The sequence below is a fragment of the Plutella xylostella genome, chromosome 5, assembly GCF_932276165.1.
Source record: "Plutella xylostella chromosome 5, ilPluXylo3.1, whole genome shotgun sequence".
NCBI classification, from domain to species: Eukaryota; Metazoa; Arthropoda; class Insecta; order Lepidoptera; family Plutellidae; genus Plutella; species Plutella xylostella.
Genome location: NC_063985.1, coordinates 8,439,852 through 8,458,376, shown reverse-complemented (window position 1 = coordinate 8,458,376; position 18,525 = coordinate 8,439,852). Strand labels below are relative to the sequence as shown.

General features: G+C 38.3%; 1 protein-coding gene across 2 annotated transcripts in view; it reads right to left on the bottom strand.

Annotated features, from left to right (window-relative positions):
- Window positions 1-760: 760 nt before the first annotated feature.
- The window catches only part of LOC105385495 (protein bunched, class 2/F/G isoform), a 95,336-nt gene continuing 77,571 nt past the window's right edge, over window positions 761-18,525 (bottom strand). For both annotated transcript variants that reach the window (XM_038112542.2, XM_038112543.2), the window contains 2 exons: window positions 11,107-11,158; window positions 761-2,357 (listed from right to left, as the gene is read on the bottom strand). In XM_038112542.2, coding sequence (XP_037968470.2) covers window positions 2,145-2,357; window positions 11,107-11,158 — 265 coding nt within the window. In that variant the 3' untranslated portion in view covers window positions 761-2,144. The remainder of the gene's footprint in view (window positions 2,358-11,106; window positions 11,159-18,525) is intronic.

The following is an 18,525-nucleotide window of genomic DNA, read 5'->3' as shown; positions in this document are numbered from 1 at the left end:
ACTCTAATAATACGAAATCAAGGAACATACTTCTCTAATGGATGGTTTACATGGGCTTAGTAGCTTAGCGCTTAGTACTTCTATCAACTACAACGGTTACAGGTAACTTATATATTGGGACTTTTGGAACTACCTACTTGTGGCTCAGAGTAACCGCTACTAAAGCCCTAATAAACCAGCCATAACCAGTCTATTAGCCTCAGTGAGTACTTAACTCTCATTTTACTATGCTAACTAATGATCGAAGGATTATTTCAGCACTTGCCTTATGCTATATTTTAAGTACCTATGGTGTGGCGGATTCACAATATGAATCAAGAGGTGCAGATTTCTATTTTTTTTCCCTCTAACCGAGCGATGGCTTATAGGTCATACAGGGTTGTACAGTTGTCTACGTAAATGATAAAGAATTATTGTAATGAGCAGCGACCACCATATCCGATTATGCGTTACTGTCAAATCACCCAATTTTCTAAACTTACTCGTATATAGGGGGTAAGGTAGATGGTGTGATCAAATTTTTCGCTGGAAAAATCAAATTTTTCGCTGGAAAATTCTTGTCAAACTACCTTTGATAGTTCTTTATCAAGTAGGTATATTGTTCGACACGTCTTGGACTACAACTTTTCTCGTAAGCTACTATTTTATTAGTAATTGAATTTCCATCTGATGTTTCAGGAACTTACCTACCATTCAGGCTTGAAGTTTCTAAGGTGTTCTAAGGTATCGATGAGGACGTTTGTAATAAGAAACACACTGATTGAGTAGTTTTGCATTTATTGGGTATGAGGAACCATTCTGGTCAACATAAGCTACAATGGACATTCTGTTTACAATATATTTACAAATTTTCAGTATTACATAGTATGTATCCATATCTAGGGTAATGCGTAAGAATAGATTACTGTATTCACAATAATAATTATGAGAGGCTAAATTCATCTATACACATACATACGGAGCGTTGTACAAAATGCCGTTTCTCGGCAGAATAACCGGAAACCTGGGACTGTTCCTTGCTCGCTATTTGAAGATCTCCCATTTATAAAGCACTTTAGGAGATCGCTACTTTCATACCTCAGACACACAAACCAACGGTTTCATACACTCAACAGTCACCAGCTCTTGATGGATAAAGATACAATGAAGCTATTTTTTTACTTTTTAAATACGGTGAATATTTAACTTATACATTTAAGATAAACCTCTCTCGGTAGATCGCATCAGCTCCCGAGGCCGGGCCTCCTCCTGTTCATCACAACTCGTTTCTTCTATGTACAGTATCGCACTCAAAGTCTCATAGGCATAATTCTATTACAACTTGTACTATATACAAAAAAAAAATATGAATAAAAAAATACACGTTAAATTGCTATAATCTCTATTATCGTTACATAGGATTGGAATAAAAATAGTATTTTCTTTATACATTCGGCGTGCAAAATTGACTAAGCCAGCGATCGCACGACAGCCACTTTCGCAACGATTCTACTCTATCGTCTATTTACATCTATAGTTGAAGATACATTCTTTACATAACATTTATTTACTATAATATGTTGTATTGTATTTGTATTCACTAATAATGACTAAACGAACCGTCTCTCCCGCACACACTCGGAGCTACACAGCTTGCTCTCGCGCCGCGTGTGGGGCGACTAATATGGAAGAACACATCACAATTTAACGCAGTAAAAATCTGATAAATAACTTAGCGACGACAAAATATAAAATAAATTAACACACAGTCATTGTTCAAACTTGTTTACATTAAAACGTCTTAACAGCGATATCTTAAATGGAATACATTACGTGGATAACGATACCTAATCAATAATAACATACTCGCGTACATCGCAGCCGGCCTCGTCGCCGAGGTGCGTAGCTCAAGCTCGGCAGTTAGTACTCTGCACTAGAGTTTAACAGAAAATATATATTGTTTAAATCCAAGCATGATATTGTGTTATATGAAGGCAGACCGTGGGGCGAGCGCGCGCGGCGTGCGCGGGCGGCGTCCTCACGCGGAGGGGTGCACTCACAGTCGACTCCATCGCGTTAACCTACGCATTAACATAGCACAGCCATAGTGAGTGCGCGGCTCTGGGCCGGGCGGGGTGGGGCCGGGCGCGCCGGCGGGCGGCGGCCTACGACACGGGCGGCGGCGGGCCCTGCGGCGCCGGCGGCGGCTTGGCGCCCGCGCCCGGCATGGCGGCCAGCGTGTCCTGGCTGGCGTGCGCGCGCAGGTACGTGTTCTCCACCTCCAGCTGGTTGATGCGCTCCATCAGCTCGGCGATGCGCTCCTTCAGCACCTCCACCTCCTCGCGCACCGCGAACATCAGGTGGCTCTTCACCAGATCCTGAAAAGACAACAACCACAATCAGACACCGGCATGACACGTCAACACACAAATGGTAAAAAAAACAAAATAATAAATATCGAACGAGCCTGCAACTGGTTTATTCAAAGTATTGAATTCTTAAACGCTTGACCGCAATATTAAATTGGGACGATTTATCTCGAAATTGTTTGCCTACTGCGTAATAAAAAGCATATAAACCCAAACGCACATAAGTATCCGGCACGACCACGTAGCAGGGGTCCTTTTGCCCCTTCTGCCTGATCTCGTAGAGGCAGCCATCGCGGGGTTTGGCAACGTCAATCATGTTTGCAATAAACAAAGGTTTCTGAATTCACGGTCACTGTGCGGGCGTAGCCGACGGTGGCAGAAGCGCGACTAAATACGTTGATAAGCGTTGGAGCTAGTGATATGTGCGTGGCGCGCGTCCCGGCAGGCGACTGCTGGTCTGAGCCCGCGCAGCCGCTATATAGCGCGGGGCTCACGTCATCACGCGGCGCGCCACGCGGCTCATCCGTGCACCGCACTCTTCAAAACACAGACTATTTACTTCAACACTATCAACAATCCTACAGTACACACGGTTACTATGTCTTGTTGCCCTACTAGTTTCGTGAACACGCTGTACGGAAGTGCTGATACCATTATGTGCACGGTACATATTGTTGGGATGGGAACTTGTAGATAGAACATCAGTGTTGGTTCAAAGACCAACATAGAGCTACTCTACTGTAGAGTGCAATGTATGAAACACGAGTCTTGGAGGCATGCACGCCAAGCATGCGGATGTGGACCGAGTAATTGATAGAGTGATCTCAAGTAAATTGGCTCTAATAAAAACTTTTCCACGAGTTCCCAGAGTCGAAAGCGTATAAACAGAATTAGCTACGAGACATACAAATTTGATAATACAAACAAACCATTTTAATAAATTTTAATGTCATCATACCTTTATACAAAATCATTTTAGACTTTGTTTTAGATTAAATTTAAGGACTACCAAAATTGGTAGTCCTACTAAATAGTAGTCAAACGCAAAAACAAAGTATAATGTTAGTATGGGACTGGGTGGTTGGTTTACTATAAGTAAGGACGACACTGCTGGTCACAATTAAGATAAATTGGTTCTATTTTAGCACTCGGTGAATTGCGAAGGCAGTTGTTAGCTCTAAAAATAAAGTCAATTGTTGATACGTAGGTACTATAAATTCAATAGACATATAAGTTTTGAAAGTAAAATCAAGAGTTTAATCAAAGTAGTAAAAATGTTGCAACGACATAAATAATGCATTAAATTATTCACGTCTTTACGACACGGAATGTCGACAGCTGGTCAATACCTTTTATAATTCTGTAAAATACCAATAAAATGAAGCCGACAAGAAAAAAAAACATTTATTGCTGCTGCAATGTCCAGTAATCGCGAAATATTTCATCTCAAAATCGCAATTTTAACGCCACAGAGGCGAAGATTAAAATTATTTCTGTATTATTTTCAGGCTCCGCCTACAGAAATATTTCCAAAGCTATTCCGAACTCTAGACATTTATTTTCTTATTTTAGTACACTTGTAATTTCTGGACATTGGGATTCCACTGAATTCGTCATTGAGGTTATAATTAGAAGAGGCGTGGGCTTAGTGCTTAATAGACGTTGCACTGCACCGGTATTCACCGGTATCCATATTGATATTACCTATCTACTTTGTAGGGTGATCTTGCGGTTGCCACAAGATAGCTATATTACGAAGCCAATCAATTCGTATCTGTGAAAGTCTTGTAAAATGCCTTGGTTACATATCTCCTGCAGTAACAAATAGAGATGTTTGTGTAAATAAATCAAATAGAACAAATCTCATTTTCCTGTTACACGCAAGACCCTGACAGGTAACGTTATCAGTTCTATTATGTACATAAAATGATAATTTTGTGTTAGTGGGTAAATGAGATAATGTAAAAACATGTGAACAGGCTGAGATAATAAACGAAAAGCGTTGTTTACATTGCTTATGTAATGCCAAACCCTGAAAAGCGTTTATCTGATATCGATAAATTGAGGCGTAGTTGTGTACGTGGATCATTGAACTGCTTGTCGAATAAGGTAAAAGTTATTATGCATTCATATGATTGGAGTTCACGGGCGCACGATCACATGAATTTCGGTGAGTCGATTCGATACTTTTGAGCGAAAACCAGTAAGTGCAATGACCACAGGGCTGGGCACAAGCACACAACTGATGGCCGCTGGGTTTCATTTGGATACTGGGAGTTTATCATATACTTTATATGCACTAATAAACTTTGCGATTAATATAACAAAAAAAACTATAAAAAATGCAATTAATTGAGAGTTTGTGAGCCGAAATAACACTTTCTTATTGCGTTGAGGAAACACCTTAGGCGCAGTCTCCGCAGGCGAGGAAATCGCGACGATAGTCTATCACGAGACTCATAGAGGTGTCTTCTCATGGAATAATTATCAAGACAAAAAGAACTTTCAATACTTAATAAAAAAATATAAATACACAACGAAAACAATCAAACATAATCTCAATTTGCGATAACTAATCAATATTCACAAATAACGCTAACGAAGTATCGAAGTGTAATCAAGTGGATAAGGAACAGAACACGGCAAGTAAAATTTGAGTAAATAAACTAAATAAGAAAATACAAAGTAATGAAAACAAACCCGGTTTGACCTTAATCTTTTATTAAAATGTATAATAACTTGGTTTGGAAATGACATCATCGCTGACTATGGAGCGACAACACAACAAACGCCGACTTGTTTTGATGCCGCGGAGCAAAATTCGAGGGTCCACGTGTACTCAATTTGAATATTAATGGTCTTGTTTTCGTGTTCAAGTACCTAACTAAGTTTTTTGCTAAGGTAGAATTCATTTTGGATCAAAACATCAGTGTGCCGTACGTGTATTGAGATAATAAAGTTTTTTTAAATGTTTAATAGTAGTAGTAGTAAGAAAATGTTTTGGATTTCCGAATTTATGTTGTTAATACAAACCTAGATACTAAACTTTGTGTTATGCTTGTGCGTGCTATGGTTTTTAAATAAATAAGTAGTTGCATAATTAAGCAAATAAAAGTTTCTACGCATCAATGCATATTTAATCATAAATGTATTTTATGGAAATAAAAACATCTATTTTGGAAATTGCGTAGTGCAGTAGTTATTTCAGCAACACTTGAATAAACTTCGCGTAATCCAAATCGATTTTAAATTGCACAGATGTAAGCCGTGTGGCTTTCCATAAATATAATATTTATTATGATACATACCTGTTATTTTAAATTTAATTCCTAACAGTCGTTTTAAATGATACAGAAATTTTTTTAGACAAATAGTTAAATGGTAGTAATATCATGGTAGATTTTGTCGGTGACCACAAACAAGACTTTCCAAAGTCACGATCATTGCTGGAATAAATTAATTCAAGTACCTACCTACAATATACGAATAAATATGGAAATATACTTAATAAAATAAAACCAATTTTTGTTTACGTTTTAGCCAGACAAATTCTTATCAATTTCCTTATATTATAAAGCGATTAAATTAATAAAACATGATTTTATTCTTCAAAACAATGTAAAAAATATACGATAAGAGTAAATAAACAGTTCTCCACTTAGGGTCAAACGTTATCGGGGCATTGTTGACCTTCGCAGAAGGTATATACTTAGTATTCTATTCTATTTTGTGTAGGGGTGTAGGTACCTACACCTGGCTCTCTCGGATGGAACCTTTTTGCATATCCCCAAGGTCTAACCTCCTCGTCCACTTGCCTAATTATCCTTCATGAGAGGAGCATGGTATAATAATTCACTCCTTTTTAGGGTTCCGTAGCCAAAATGGCAAAAACGGAACCCTTATAGTTTCGTCATGTCCGTCTGTCCGTCTGTCCGTCTGTCCGTCTGTCACAGCCGATTTACTCGGAAACTATAAGTACTACAGTGATGAAATTTGATGGGAATATGTGTTGTATGAACCGCTACAAAAATATGACACTAAATAGTAAAAAAAAGAATTGGGGGTGGGGCCCCCCCATACATGTAACTGAGGGATGAAATTTTTTTTTCGATGTACATACCCGTGTGGGGTATCAATGGAAAGGTCTTTTAAAATGATATAAAGTTTTCTAAAAAACATTTTTCTTAAAGTGAACGGTTTTTGAGATATCAGCTCTCAAAGTCGTAAAAAGTATGTCCCCCCCCCTCTATTTTTATAACTACGGGGTATAAAATTCTAAAAAAAATAGAGGTGCATGCTAATTAACTCTTTCAACGATTTTTGGTTTGATCAAAGTATCTCTTATAGTTTTTGAGATAGGTTGATTTAAGCTACGGAACCCTTTGTGCGCGAGCCCGACTCGCACTTGGCCGGTTTTTTAAGCTACGTTCGGTTTCTTGACCATTAGCAGGTTTGTTGGAGGAATCAAGCGTTTAGTGTTGCTTGTCAGGAGCATTTAGTCTACCTACTTTTTTAGACTCTTTTCCCATTTCCCCTTCCTTATGTACCATATTATTTTCCAAATTCTAAATGAAAGAGATAAAATGTCGTATTTGTTTGTTCGATATTCGCTTGAAGCAGAAAATTATATTTAAACAGCTCGTGTGGATTAACACTTATCACAATAAATAAAAGCAAGGTCGCGATGTTTTCACAAATACAGTGTAGCCGATCTCTACCGATTAGGTACCTATTTGCTCTTTATCAAGATAACCATGCTTGTGCATGAAGAAATATATTATTCTGTGCCCGTATTTCCTATTATCTAAACCTAGACGATAAAGTTATCACAAAAAAAGATTCCATTATTATAAATATATTTTCCATAACATAATAAGATTATAAAATATATTTGGATAAGCAAATGCGGCCTAATGCCAATAACAAACACACTCAAACTAGTTATCGATAAAGTGAGCAGCGAGCGCCTTGAACAAAATGTGTGTGACTGTGAATATATTACGGCAACAGACATGTCGAAATAGCACAAAAGGTAGAGCAAATTGTAGTATCAAATCGTGACGCCGCTCTCTACCGCGGAGTGCAAGGAACGTGACGGCTTCATTACACTAGTACAAGTTTGTTTTCCAAGAAAAGTTCAGGCGTGCTGCACTTCCTGGCTCGGAATGGGCTTCGTGCTGCGATTTCCATCTGGCGCATGCGGACTCTCGGTTGCAAATTATTCCACCCCGAGATATTGGCGGCACGCGACAACATCGTGCGACCTTTCCGCCGGCTCAGTATGCACAAATAATTGATGGTGTCATGAGCTGGAGGCACGCGTCGGCTCCAGCGACACATCGGGGCCAGCTTTCCTTCCGTGTCTATTCTCGGGAGACCTGCCGGGTCGCGCTCATGTAAATTACGCGGCTTACAATGAGGGTATTAGCATGCTGAGGCGCTGACAGTAGCGAATTCACCACGTGCGCCAAACAAACACTACCATCACGTATGGCATCAGACTTGCTAATGATCTTTGGATACAATAAGAACAAAGAGGTCGATTATCAGATTGGTTCGGAACGAGTGCTGAAAACAACAAGATGTTTTCGCCTTGACGTAGTGAGTGAAATAGATGTTTACGTTACGGAGCTGATGGAAAAATCCGGGTCAGTAAGTGCGTTATGAAGGGAATGCTAGTTCACTGCTCCGTCTGGCCGAGCTTGGTGTGATGTAACCAGATACTAGTTGATGGAGACTTGTGAAACCGTGCTCATGGTGTATGTAGGTCTGGTTATAATCTGGTGCGTCCGTATGCACACACAAACAAAATATATCTTTAAGAAGATGCGTACAGCTGGTGGTGGTTGTTTGAAATCTCGCACGGGTCACGGAGAACAAAGAGTCAACAACAAACATGGTAATAAAGGAGGCTACTGTAAGCTGTAATAAATTTCAGCATCTTTTTTCGTAACTAGGTCGCGCTTAAAATCCATCCTGTCACTTCGCTTTCGTGTTCGGGACTTATACATTTTATGATAGCGCAGATGAACGCATTTGTCTTTAAATACGGCTTGGAAATATTAATCCATAAATGTACAAAATATCCTTGAGCGTTTCATTCGCTGTGTGACTTTACTTTAGTTAAAATAGCGTTAGTTAATAGCGATAGTACAATATAATATACGTGACTTTATCTTACTTAGAAGGTAACAAGTGCATTTCGGAACACTAAGCTTACAAATCACAAACAACAAGCAAGTGATAAGTTGTGTCCGACCAACATTTGGGTATATTGTGAAATTTTGGAACATAATGAAGCTCTTAATTAATCTAAAATAAGATTAATTAAAGCTATCAAACGGTGAACCACTATCACTCAAGATAGTCGTAGATATAAATATAATTAATCTAAGTACCCATCCATATCGCGAATTTAATCAGATTATGTTTGTTACTTAATTTATCGATCTATATTTATCGATCGACAACGGCAACGGTAGACAAACCCATGTTACCAAGGAAAAAGAGTATATAATTTAAAAGATTCAGTAATTAACAACACATCATGCTGAAGCACATGTAAGCAAACGTTTTTCATAAATCACGTTGTTGTGCTCATTTTAAATACAGCATCAGAAGCAGAAATTATACGTCGCTGATGCTTAATTTTGCGACGTTATTTAAATATAAATACCCTACCTAAAAGAAAGAATTTTTTTCCGGTAATTACATTACGAATAACGCGGTAAAAGAAGGATATCAAGGTGTCGTTGATCTACCGAAACGCAGACCCTTGTCCCAATGGTACATGCCAGAATTACTACCAACATCATTGATAGTAGGAGAAGAAAGTGAAAACATTCATCCCGCATTAGTAGTTGAGGAGCGGCGAGTTCGGCACCAGATTGAGGTCAACCATTTGAGGCCGTCTGCATCGTCTAATTATAGGACACGCGCCACCGATAGCGCGATGTGATACCGTATCTCTATCTGTTAATAACTATTATTTTTATTACCAAATCATTGATACAAATCTATTGTAGGTACTGTACACTGTTTCTGTTTGCATAGGTTAGCGGTGTGGGGCAAGAAATAAGCATACATATCTTTGTTTTCAATGTTAAGCTACTCACTCTATTCATGGAATAAATATATGCCACAGTATAAGTGGGTGCATTATAACAAATTTTCAATAAATGAAAAATGATTTCACTCATCTAGATTATGTTAAGCTCACGCCCGCATATTCACTTCTCCAAGGCAAACGTCCTGGGATATTCTAGAACGAATTACAGTTTCGAACGTAAACAATGAGGCGTATAATACGCATACGCACAGCCACGAGGTAACAGGACGCATTTCCTGCACTAAATCAGGGAAGTCATTAGAGATTCAAATAGTACCATCGATCTAATAACGGTGGTGTATGCGCTTGCACATTATTATTATTCACTGCTGAACACCGGTGGAGATTGCATCTTTACGCAACCCGCGGGGAAACTAATGATAATGTTGAATGAATTGCAAATGTGCATATAATCGCGTCATTTTTCTGAGAGCCTGTGCATGCGAATACAATTCAACAGAGCTACTGCTGTGTCACTTCCTTTGTGAAAAACGTTTTACTTCAAGACAGCTTTAATAATGCATTACAGGACAGCTCACATTAGTGTTAAATCAACAAAGGGTTTCCATTAAATATTAATGCTGAAAGCAGCACACTATTCCCGCATCGATCATTCTATGTAGTCGCACAAGCCATTGACGGTGCTCAAGCATTATAGCTTCCATCAAAGGGATGTTGTCAGTTGTGGCCCACAGCCGGTTGTTTGTTCCTCGAAGTCCGATCCGGCACTGGCGGAACCACGCGACCGACTGACACGGCCTAGTCTGTCGACATCACTAGACTTGAATTGACTTGATGACCACTATATACGTTTGGACATTTTCTGCCATTATGCACCTAGTGTGTAGCATACAACGTCTTGTGAAACGACTTGCTTATGAGGTTGACGCTAAGACAAGATGGATGTTGATTTCTTGATGGTGTCGCAAATCATAAGCTCGGGCCATAGAATGGTAGTCCATCCCAATAATAAAATCAGACCGCACTGCAGCAAGTATGCTGCAAGCAGCAATCTATAATTTGAATAGTTGCGCTTTCATTAATAAACTGCATTACCACAATTTTAGTCATTGCCAACAAAAAATGCAAGCCAAGTCCTCGTTTCTCGAAGTCTTCCTGGTCGCATGACACATCGCCGACATCTAAACGACTTACTGCCTCATGTAGAGCCATTACGAGACAAGAAAATCAAGTTTCTTGACGTGTTTGAAACCCTTGATTAGCACGAAACATCCTCAATGAACTCTGGTCGAGCTGGTATCCAGAATGTATGTGCTTACATGGAGCTATCTCTAATTGATTCCACTCGTCTTTGTCGAGATTCCTCGCTGACATTTATTGTACGACATTTCCTCGCTTTATAGACCATTATTATAATCGCCGCCGGCAACGTAAAAAGGTTTCTCTATAACTGCCTGTTACGATTCAGATGACGCATAATCTAAGGATTCTATTAGATTATTGAGATCTAATTGGTAACATACTGGGTTTCCGTCATACCATACAAAGTTATGTGATGTAATTCTTGCGTTATTGAATACCTTTATAATATATCTTTGCGCAAAATCCATGTATGCAGGCTCGTTTGAAAGAAATACTAAAGAAAAATGTGTATAGTAGGGGAAAAACTAAATATAAAAAAATACTCACCATGGCTTGCTCGATCTTGTTATCAATAGCCACCGCGCTTGTGCCCGATGCGCTGTAACAAAGAAAAAAGAATATATTAGAAAATCGTCATCACAATTTAGACTTACGGACTTGAAGGTCAGTATAAATCATTCACGCACCATCGCGCGGCTATCCGGGAAAAGAGAAAACTCCACGCAGTGCGTACACGCAGTTTCGGATGCAACGGGGTCAAATCCGGAATGATAATAATTACATTCAATAAAACAAATAAAAACTACAGGATAAACGTTCGATAAAACACCAGTTACGCAACAACATTCGCAGTTTATCGCAATAGGAATGCGTATTCAATCGTTTGTAAAATCGGCGTGCAGAACTATTTTAATTATAAATTGCCCCTATAAGTACGGTCCAATTGCTTTAGGTAGAATAACGCAATAGAATGTTAGTATATTGTGGAAATTTTCAATCATTAGTTGAGTAAAGTTAGAAAGTAAAATAGTTTTCCGAAAATGCGGATGGTTACGATAGAGCCCAGTCTTTGTGGATAAATATTGCAAAAGCTCTGACCTGGTGAACCAAACAGTATTTGTAACAATGACACGGAACAATAGAACAAGCCTTAATGCAAAGCGTATTTATTATTGTACGTTATTCGAAAACATCCTCACAGGATATTTTGAGGGTTAAATAATATTTAAAGGTTTACGAATTATCACCATCACAAGTTTATTAATGTACAAAGGTATTGGATTGGATATCGAAAATATCATCTAAGTACAACATAACCTCAGTTCGTAAACATTTAATAAAAAATCAACCAAACTTGTTTATCCGTAGATAGAGGTCAAATGACCCAAAAACCCCTATCGATGGCTGTAGACAGTTGGCCGCCAGGCTAGTCGAAATAATAATATAATAAAACATGAAATAACGAAAGAAAGATTTTAGGTCAGAGAAATAAAATGTTTTGAATGATGGCTTTAGCAAATACTGGATCAAGAAACTGTAATGGCGTAGTTGAAATAGTAGAAATATCGGTGGTGATACTGGAGACCGAAGCGATGGCAACAATGCGGCGGGACGCAGCCGGCGTGCGTGATGAAGACGAGACACGCGACAACAGTCCACGTGCTCGTCGCAGTCTACTTGCACGACTGATGATCTGACACTCGGAATTACCCATTATGATCCAATCTCGCTGGTGTAATCGGTGGCAGCACGATGTAGGGCGACGTACTTGACTTTCTCTCGGTGTCCGTGAGCTGAGCCCACAACCGCTAAACTTGAACCCATTGGAGCGATGAGAGCGAGCGTGCAACCACCGCGGATCAAATTCGGCCCGTCCGTCGCCGGCTGACCTCTCCATTCAATAACGTGGCAACCAAATTATCCATAGTGCTCGAGAAAATTCCAGCTTCATCTATGTTCATGATATAGTTATAGATAAGATGCTTTATATCATTCAATGTATATCTTATGCAATTTACGATAAACAGGATATTTTAAAATAGAAAGCATTATTTAAACTATACATGTTTAGAAGAAACAAACAGGTTTTAGTATTTTGCGATGCATTACGCAAGCGAGTTGACAAAATCGCAGACGACTGCAAGTGGATGAAGAAATTGAAACAGAAGGTGGGACGGAGAAAGTTTGTAGGTTGTCAAATTTGTTTAAGTGGGCAAAACACCGGAGAAGTCATACTATATTAGAAACTGCATTGAACACTACATTATGTGTATCTACGTTCCATAAAAAAATTGTAACTGACTATGTAGAGCCAAAAATATTATTTTAAGAATTAACTCATTTACTTTATGAGCGCTAGTATATAAAAGTAGAGTAAAGTGTATTTACCTTGTGAGTCTTATGACCATAATAATACTGGGAAAGATGACTCGTTACCAAATATAACTCAACGATCCAATTATCTGACAAGGTGTCAGTCACCCAAGTATTTCTAAACTCTGTCCGAGCGGCTTGACAACAAAGCGTAGCTTTTTGACAAACACAACGCTAATGTTGCAACCAGTCACTTCCAAAAATACTCAACACAACCTTTTAACGTTATTTAAAACTGTACTTTCGTACAGAAACATGAGACCTGGAATAATAATGGGCACTGAAAAGAAAGTTGTTAAGTAAATAGGCGTGAAATCCACATGCAAACTGATGTTTAACAAAGAAAAAATAAAAATTTATCGTTTTATTTTACATTCTAAATTAATATTTATAAAATACACGTGCTTATTAAGGATTAATGTTGTTGCTAAGATAATAAAAAAGTTGCTAAAGCTATTGTGAACTTTTTATGCCTCTATTGGTTGACATCATTTGGACGAAAATAGTTGGTGCGGATTGTAAAAAAATATACGTAAACAATTCCTCCAACCGGTTTTAAGGAACTGGCTGTTGAAGATTAGTGTTTGGTACCTGCTTATCTATCCATGTTGTATTTCATTGTTTGTTGTTACTTTTCTACATTTCATAGTGAAGTAGGTAATTTAGATTTTATTCTATGAAGTTCAAGAATTGCTTATTCCTAGCTATTTTTTATGTATACCTAAGTACCTATTTCAATTTGGTATGTGTTCATGAAATACCTTAAAAGTATCATATACCTACATTGTGAAACGGTACCAAAGTTTGCAACTACGTTTACTGCATAGCAGGCATATAAATATGCTAAAGAATGTTACAAAGAAAGTGTTGAGTCATATCAACTGCGTTTTTGTTTACGCTATTGAACTACAAAAAGTTTTCAGTGAATCACACAATACTCTATTGCTGTAAGACTGTCCTCACCTAGAAAACAAGGGTCACGTGGAAACAATGTAAGTCACATGGTAATGCACTGCATTACTCACTCAAATTACAGTATACAAATATCTATAAGTATTTAATGCTGCTGTTAAATTCAATATGGCGTCTTGCCTCTCACGTCTAATCCCTATTTCGCTCGTACCTTCTAGAAACTTCGAGTGCTAGTTGTGCATTAGTAAACCTTGTACACCAACTGTGGCTTGGTAACAAATTGTATGGACCTGCAGTAGCCGCATTGTTATTAATCTTATCGTCGAGCGAACGGCATACAAGGTCGTCGCGAGGAAATCTAAGCACACTTACTTACACTTTGACTGTGTACTTACATTCTAAAACAGTCCCAATTCACCTACAGGTAAGAGCCAAAAGAGATGGAAATAAGCATTTACAAAGTTGGCTGGAGTTGAGTTATGTCGACATGGCACTGGCGCCGCTGGTACTTACAACCGTTACATCTCGCAGCACTATTTCATAATCCATTCGCACTTGCTACTAGTTTCGATCGGGCCATTAAACTGTGTGGCACAATGTTATCAATTCATCAGTAACTGAAAGGTACAGTGCCGCGTTGGCAACACTCGATTGGCCTCAGGATGTATAAATGTTTTTGCATAATGCGAATGGATGAAATGGTGATAAATTCGAATCAAGCGGCACAATAAAACGGAATTGTGACTCAATTCACGTACACGTCGTTAAAAGGCCAATGTGGCGGAACAGTGATATTGGATGCAATGCAAACGACAGCGGGATACAAGGGAATGAAACAAATTGTGACGTTCGAGACCGCAAGCATGTGACACGCGATATGGTCACGCCACATGCTTTCCCTAGCATTTCACAACGCCATTTTAGGGTATATGACGTTGTAAAGAATATACAAACAATATTATTGAGATACCGTGAGTAGAATTGAACAAGTTACCATTGTATTAAATTTCAGATGAGATACCATATTTGGTAACCCCAAAAGAGGTATGATAATTTACATTAGTCATAGCCTCGAGATTATGCCGGATGCTAAAATAATATTAGCAAGTAATACAATTAAGTTGTGTTTTGAGGACCTTCAAAGTTTTACAGAATACCTAATAATAAAACCACACAACCATGCTTTATTATGTCGTATAAATTATCCAAGCGGACCCAGCAACAGCCAGATGGAGCTCGGATAAAGGTATAAAAATAAGTACTTATAGAAAATAACATAGAATGTCGTTTGTGCAGCGGATCAATAAAGCAGTCTACGATACAGACGAAGTTCAATAGAAGCGGCGCTGACGTCAGTGCCCGCAGCCGCTGGTGCTGTGTCTCACTGCAGTGCTGGCACCGCAGCCTTCACCGACTTACCGGCTCAGTAATTAGCCTCACACCCGTGAGAACCTTCACAACGTGCTCACTACTATATGCCACTACAGAGTCACTGGAACCGTAGCTGCAATGCGGCGTCGCCTAAGGTCGACGACTGCAAGCCGGATCTTTAGAAGTTCGATGGCTGGGAATAAATGAGAAAACTTTGTACTCACACGGGGTAGAAGTAGTCTATGTATTTGACGACGACCTCGCGTAGTAGATCTTGTTTGTTCATGATGGAAGAGTAACTTGTGCTTATGAGCTTTGACTGCATGGCGTCTGGATACACTTTGCGGGACTTGAAAGTCCCGTGTGGTGACTTGAAGGGTGCAATTTTGAGGTTTTCCGTTACAATCTTGTGCGCGAAGTCTGGTGTATAAAATGGCTGTGATATGGTGTATGGGTTGTACGCGGGCGACCGGAGCGACGCGTTGCAACGGACTGGCCGGCGGCGGGAGGGGCGCGGGAGGCGCGCGGGGGCCGGCGGGAGAGAGGCGGCGCGCGCACGCTACGGTACCCACGATGGCGCCTCACAACATCTAGCAGTAGACAACGGACCAACACACACCACCAGATTTTAAAACGAAAATGAATCTAAACTGACGGCTCCTGCAGTTTTAAAGGCTATTACGGATTATTTGAATGATACAATCGTTAATGCAGCGTGAGTCAAGGCTGTATATTTTTGCTGTTACAAAAAATACTTAAGTGTCTCAAGAATATACAAGAATACATAATTGAGACACCCTGTATTAATTAGAACATTTAAAGACTACTTAGATGTTAACGAAATTGAGGAGATTTGAAACATACCACAATGTCTAAATTACTCTTAATTGAAACAAACTCGAATGTGAAAAGTCATTTCAAAACCTACCTAGTAAATATTTGTAAACTGTAGAGATATTCATGTTAGTTCTCCTGCCAGGTAAATAAGACGTAAATAAAGCAATACCAGAAATTTCAACCTCTAAACTCTAAAGGATTAACGAAACCTACAGACAAGAGAGATATGAAACAATTTGCTACCATTACGAGTTCAAAGTGGGAGACATTTCCGCGTATTGTTATAGCGTGCGTGCAGAAACTATTAGTACTGTGCTCTTATGTCATCGAGGTAGATTTGAAAAGCATATTGTACTGTACGATATAATTATCTATCACACATGTTGATATGATTTTTTATTGTAAGTAAGATTGTGCTATTCTTCTTCTTCTCGTAGTGCCTCTTCATCATTGGAGGTTGGCAGTCAGCTTTTTGCAGCGCCCTCTATTCTTGGCTAGTTTAAATATTTCTTCCACGGTTTTTAAACCGGTCCACTAGCTATTCTAGCACATCCTTAAAAGTAGATCATTCATATTTTGAATATTGTGATATGACTCATATTTTCTATTCTACTATCTTATACAGGTAGTACACAGAAAAGGCTATGTAGAAAAACTTAAGAAAAAGGGCAATGGTCGAGTCGCACCAAGAAATGAAAGAACTGGCTTGTGCCAGACCGCGGTGGCGGGAACTACACCGACCAGAGCAAGGCTCTTAAATTTAAGAAGAATAAGTAATCACTGAAGTTTGATACAACAGTTAAGACTGTAGGATTTGCCTCAAAACCCACAGCGGCTGTAGACATTGTCGGTAACAATCATTTGAAAAATGGCAGCCTCATTCATGATTATGACTCTGATAATACAGCTGGCTGACCTCAAATTATTTATTAATACACTGTTATTCATAGTATAGATCATTATTATTACGAGATTATGTAGATTACAGTTCCAAAATAGATTTTTGGAGATTGTAAATAAAATAATATAGGTAGTAGACTAAGGAATCGATTTAAGAGTGTGTTTTTCCACGCCTCTACATGTGCTCGATTAAAATAAACGCAAACACATTTAATTGACCAGTTTTATAAATAACAATACTAGACTCATTGTAATTAAAATGCGGCATTGCGGTTACGAGATAAATGAACAAAGGTCGCAGCTACCTGTTGTCATTTATTTATTTAACATACGATACTTATATGTATTTTACTCGGATTTGAGTAGGACCACACTATTTTATGCTAACTTATCTCATGTGACTGATTTTTGAACAAATGATGAAAAAATAAAGAAAATTGCAAATTAGTTTAAGACGCCTACACGAAAATAGTATCGTTGCACCATCAGAATACGAACGGCCATTGACTAGGATGCAATAGCTTAATAGTTAATATTGTACTACTTTGTATCCAGGTTAATAATACCAAACACTTCATCCAAGTTTTCATAAATTACAACGTCAGATTACGAAGATACCAAGTAAAAAACATAAATAATGGAGTGCTAAGTAAGTATATAGAGTTTTTACCTGCAAAACTAATGGAATATGAGATCATCACATTCATAACATAAAACATAATAATAGGTAGTTGCAATAGGGAAAATGTCTGCAAATTATACATAATGATGATTAAGGACACGACAATCAATAAAAATCCTGATAAGTACCTACACTTTATTTATACAAAATCTTCCGAGAGTCCATTCGAGAACTACAGTGCTGAATGAGCAGAATGCAATATTACAAAACCACTGTAGAAATTGAGATGGTAGAAAATAGTTCCTGTTTAAGAGCACTTTATTGCGACAATAGGGTAAGTAAGTCTTTTTATTGGGATTTCCGCTGGGAATAGAATGTAAGATTCCTTTAATAAAATTTTCTTATATAGTGTCCTGCATCCTATTTACTATCCCTCAGCGGTACTAGTTCTTGTCACATAGTAGTCAAATTAGAGCTTTGTCCAACTTTTCAATAAAGGTTTTGTTTAGACATCAAATGAATGCAACAAAACTCTGCAAATCATAATAAAAAGCATCTAAACCTCGTACGGATCCCAATCGTCAAAAAATTAATACATAGAAAGACCGATAAAGATTAGGAGTACGTAGAAAATGTATCGAAATGTGTCTAAATTACTCAATGAATAACTTATTATATGAACACATCACAATATTATGAACCCATCATAACAAACAATTGTCTTCCCCAAGGTCATATTGATTGTGTCAGTCATATTGAAAAATATACGAATTTTGTTTTAACCAAAGAAAACAATCACAGATTTGATAACGCTGAATATTACTAAGGAAATGGCAACCACTTGATAGAAATCTTAGTTATTTCACTTTGGATTACCTAAAGATAAGATAAATATGTCAAGAAACCGATAATGATAAGAGAAACGATCATTGAGGAGAATGTATGAATTT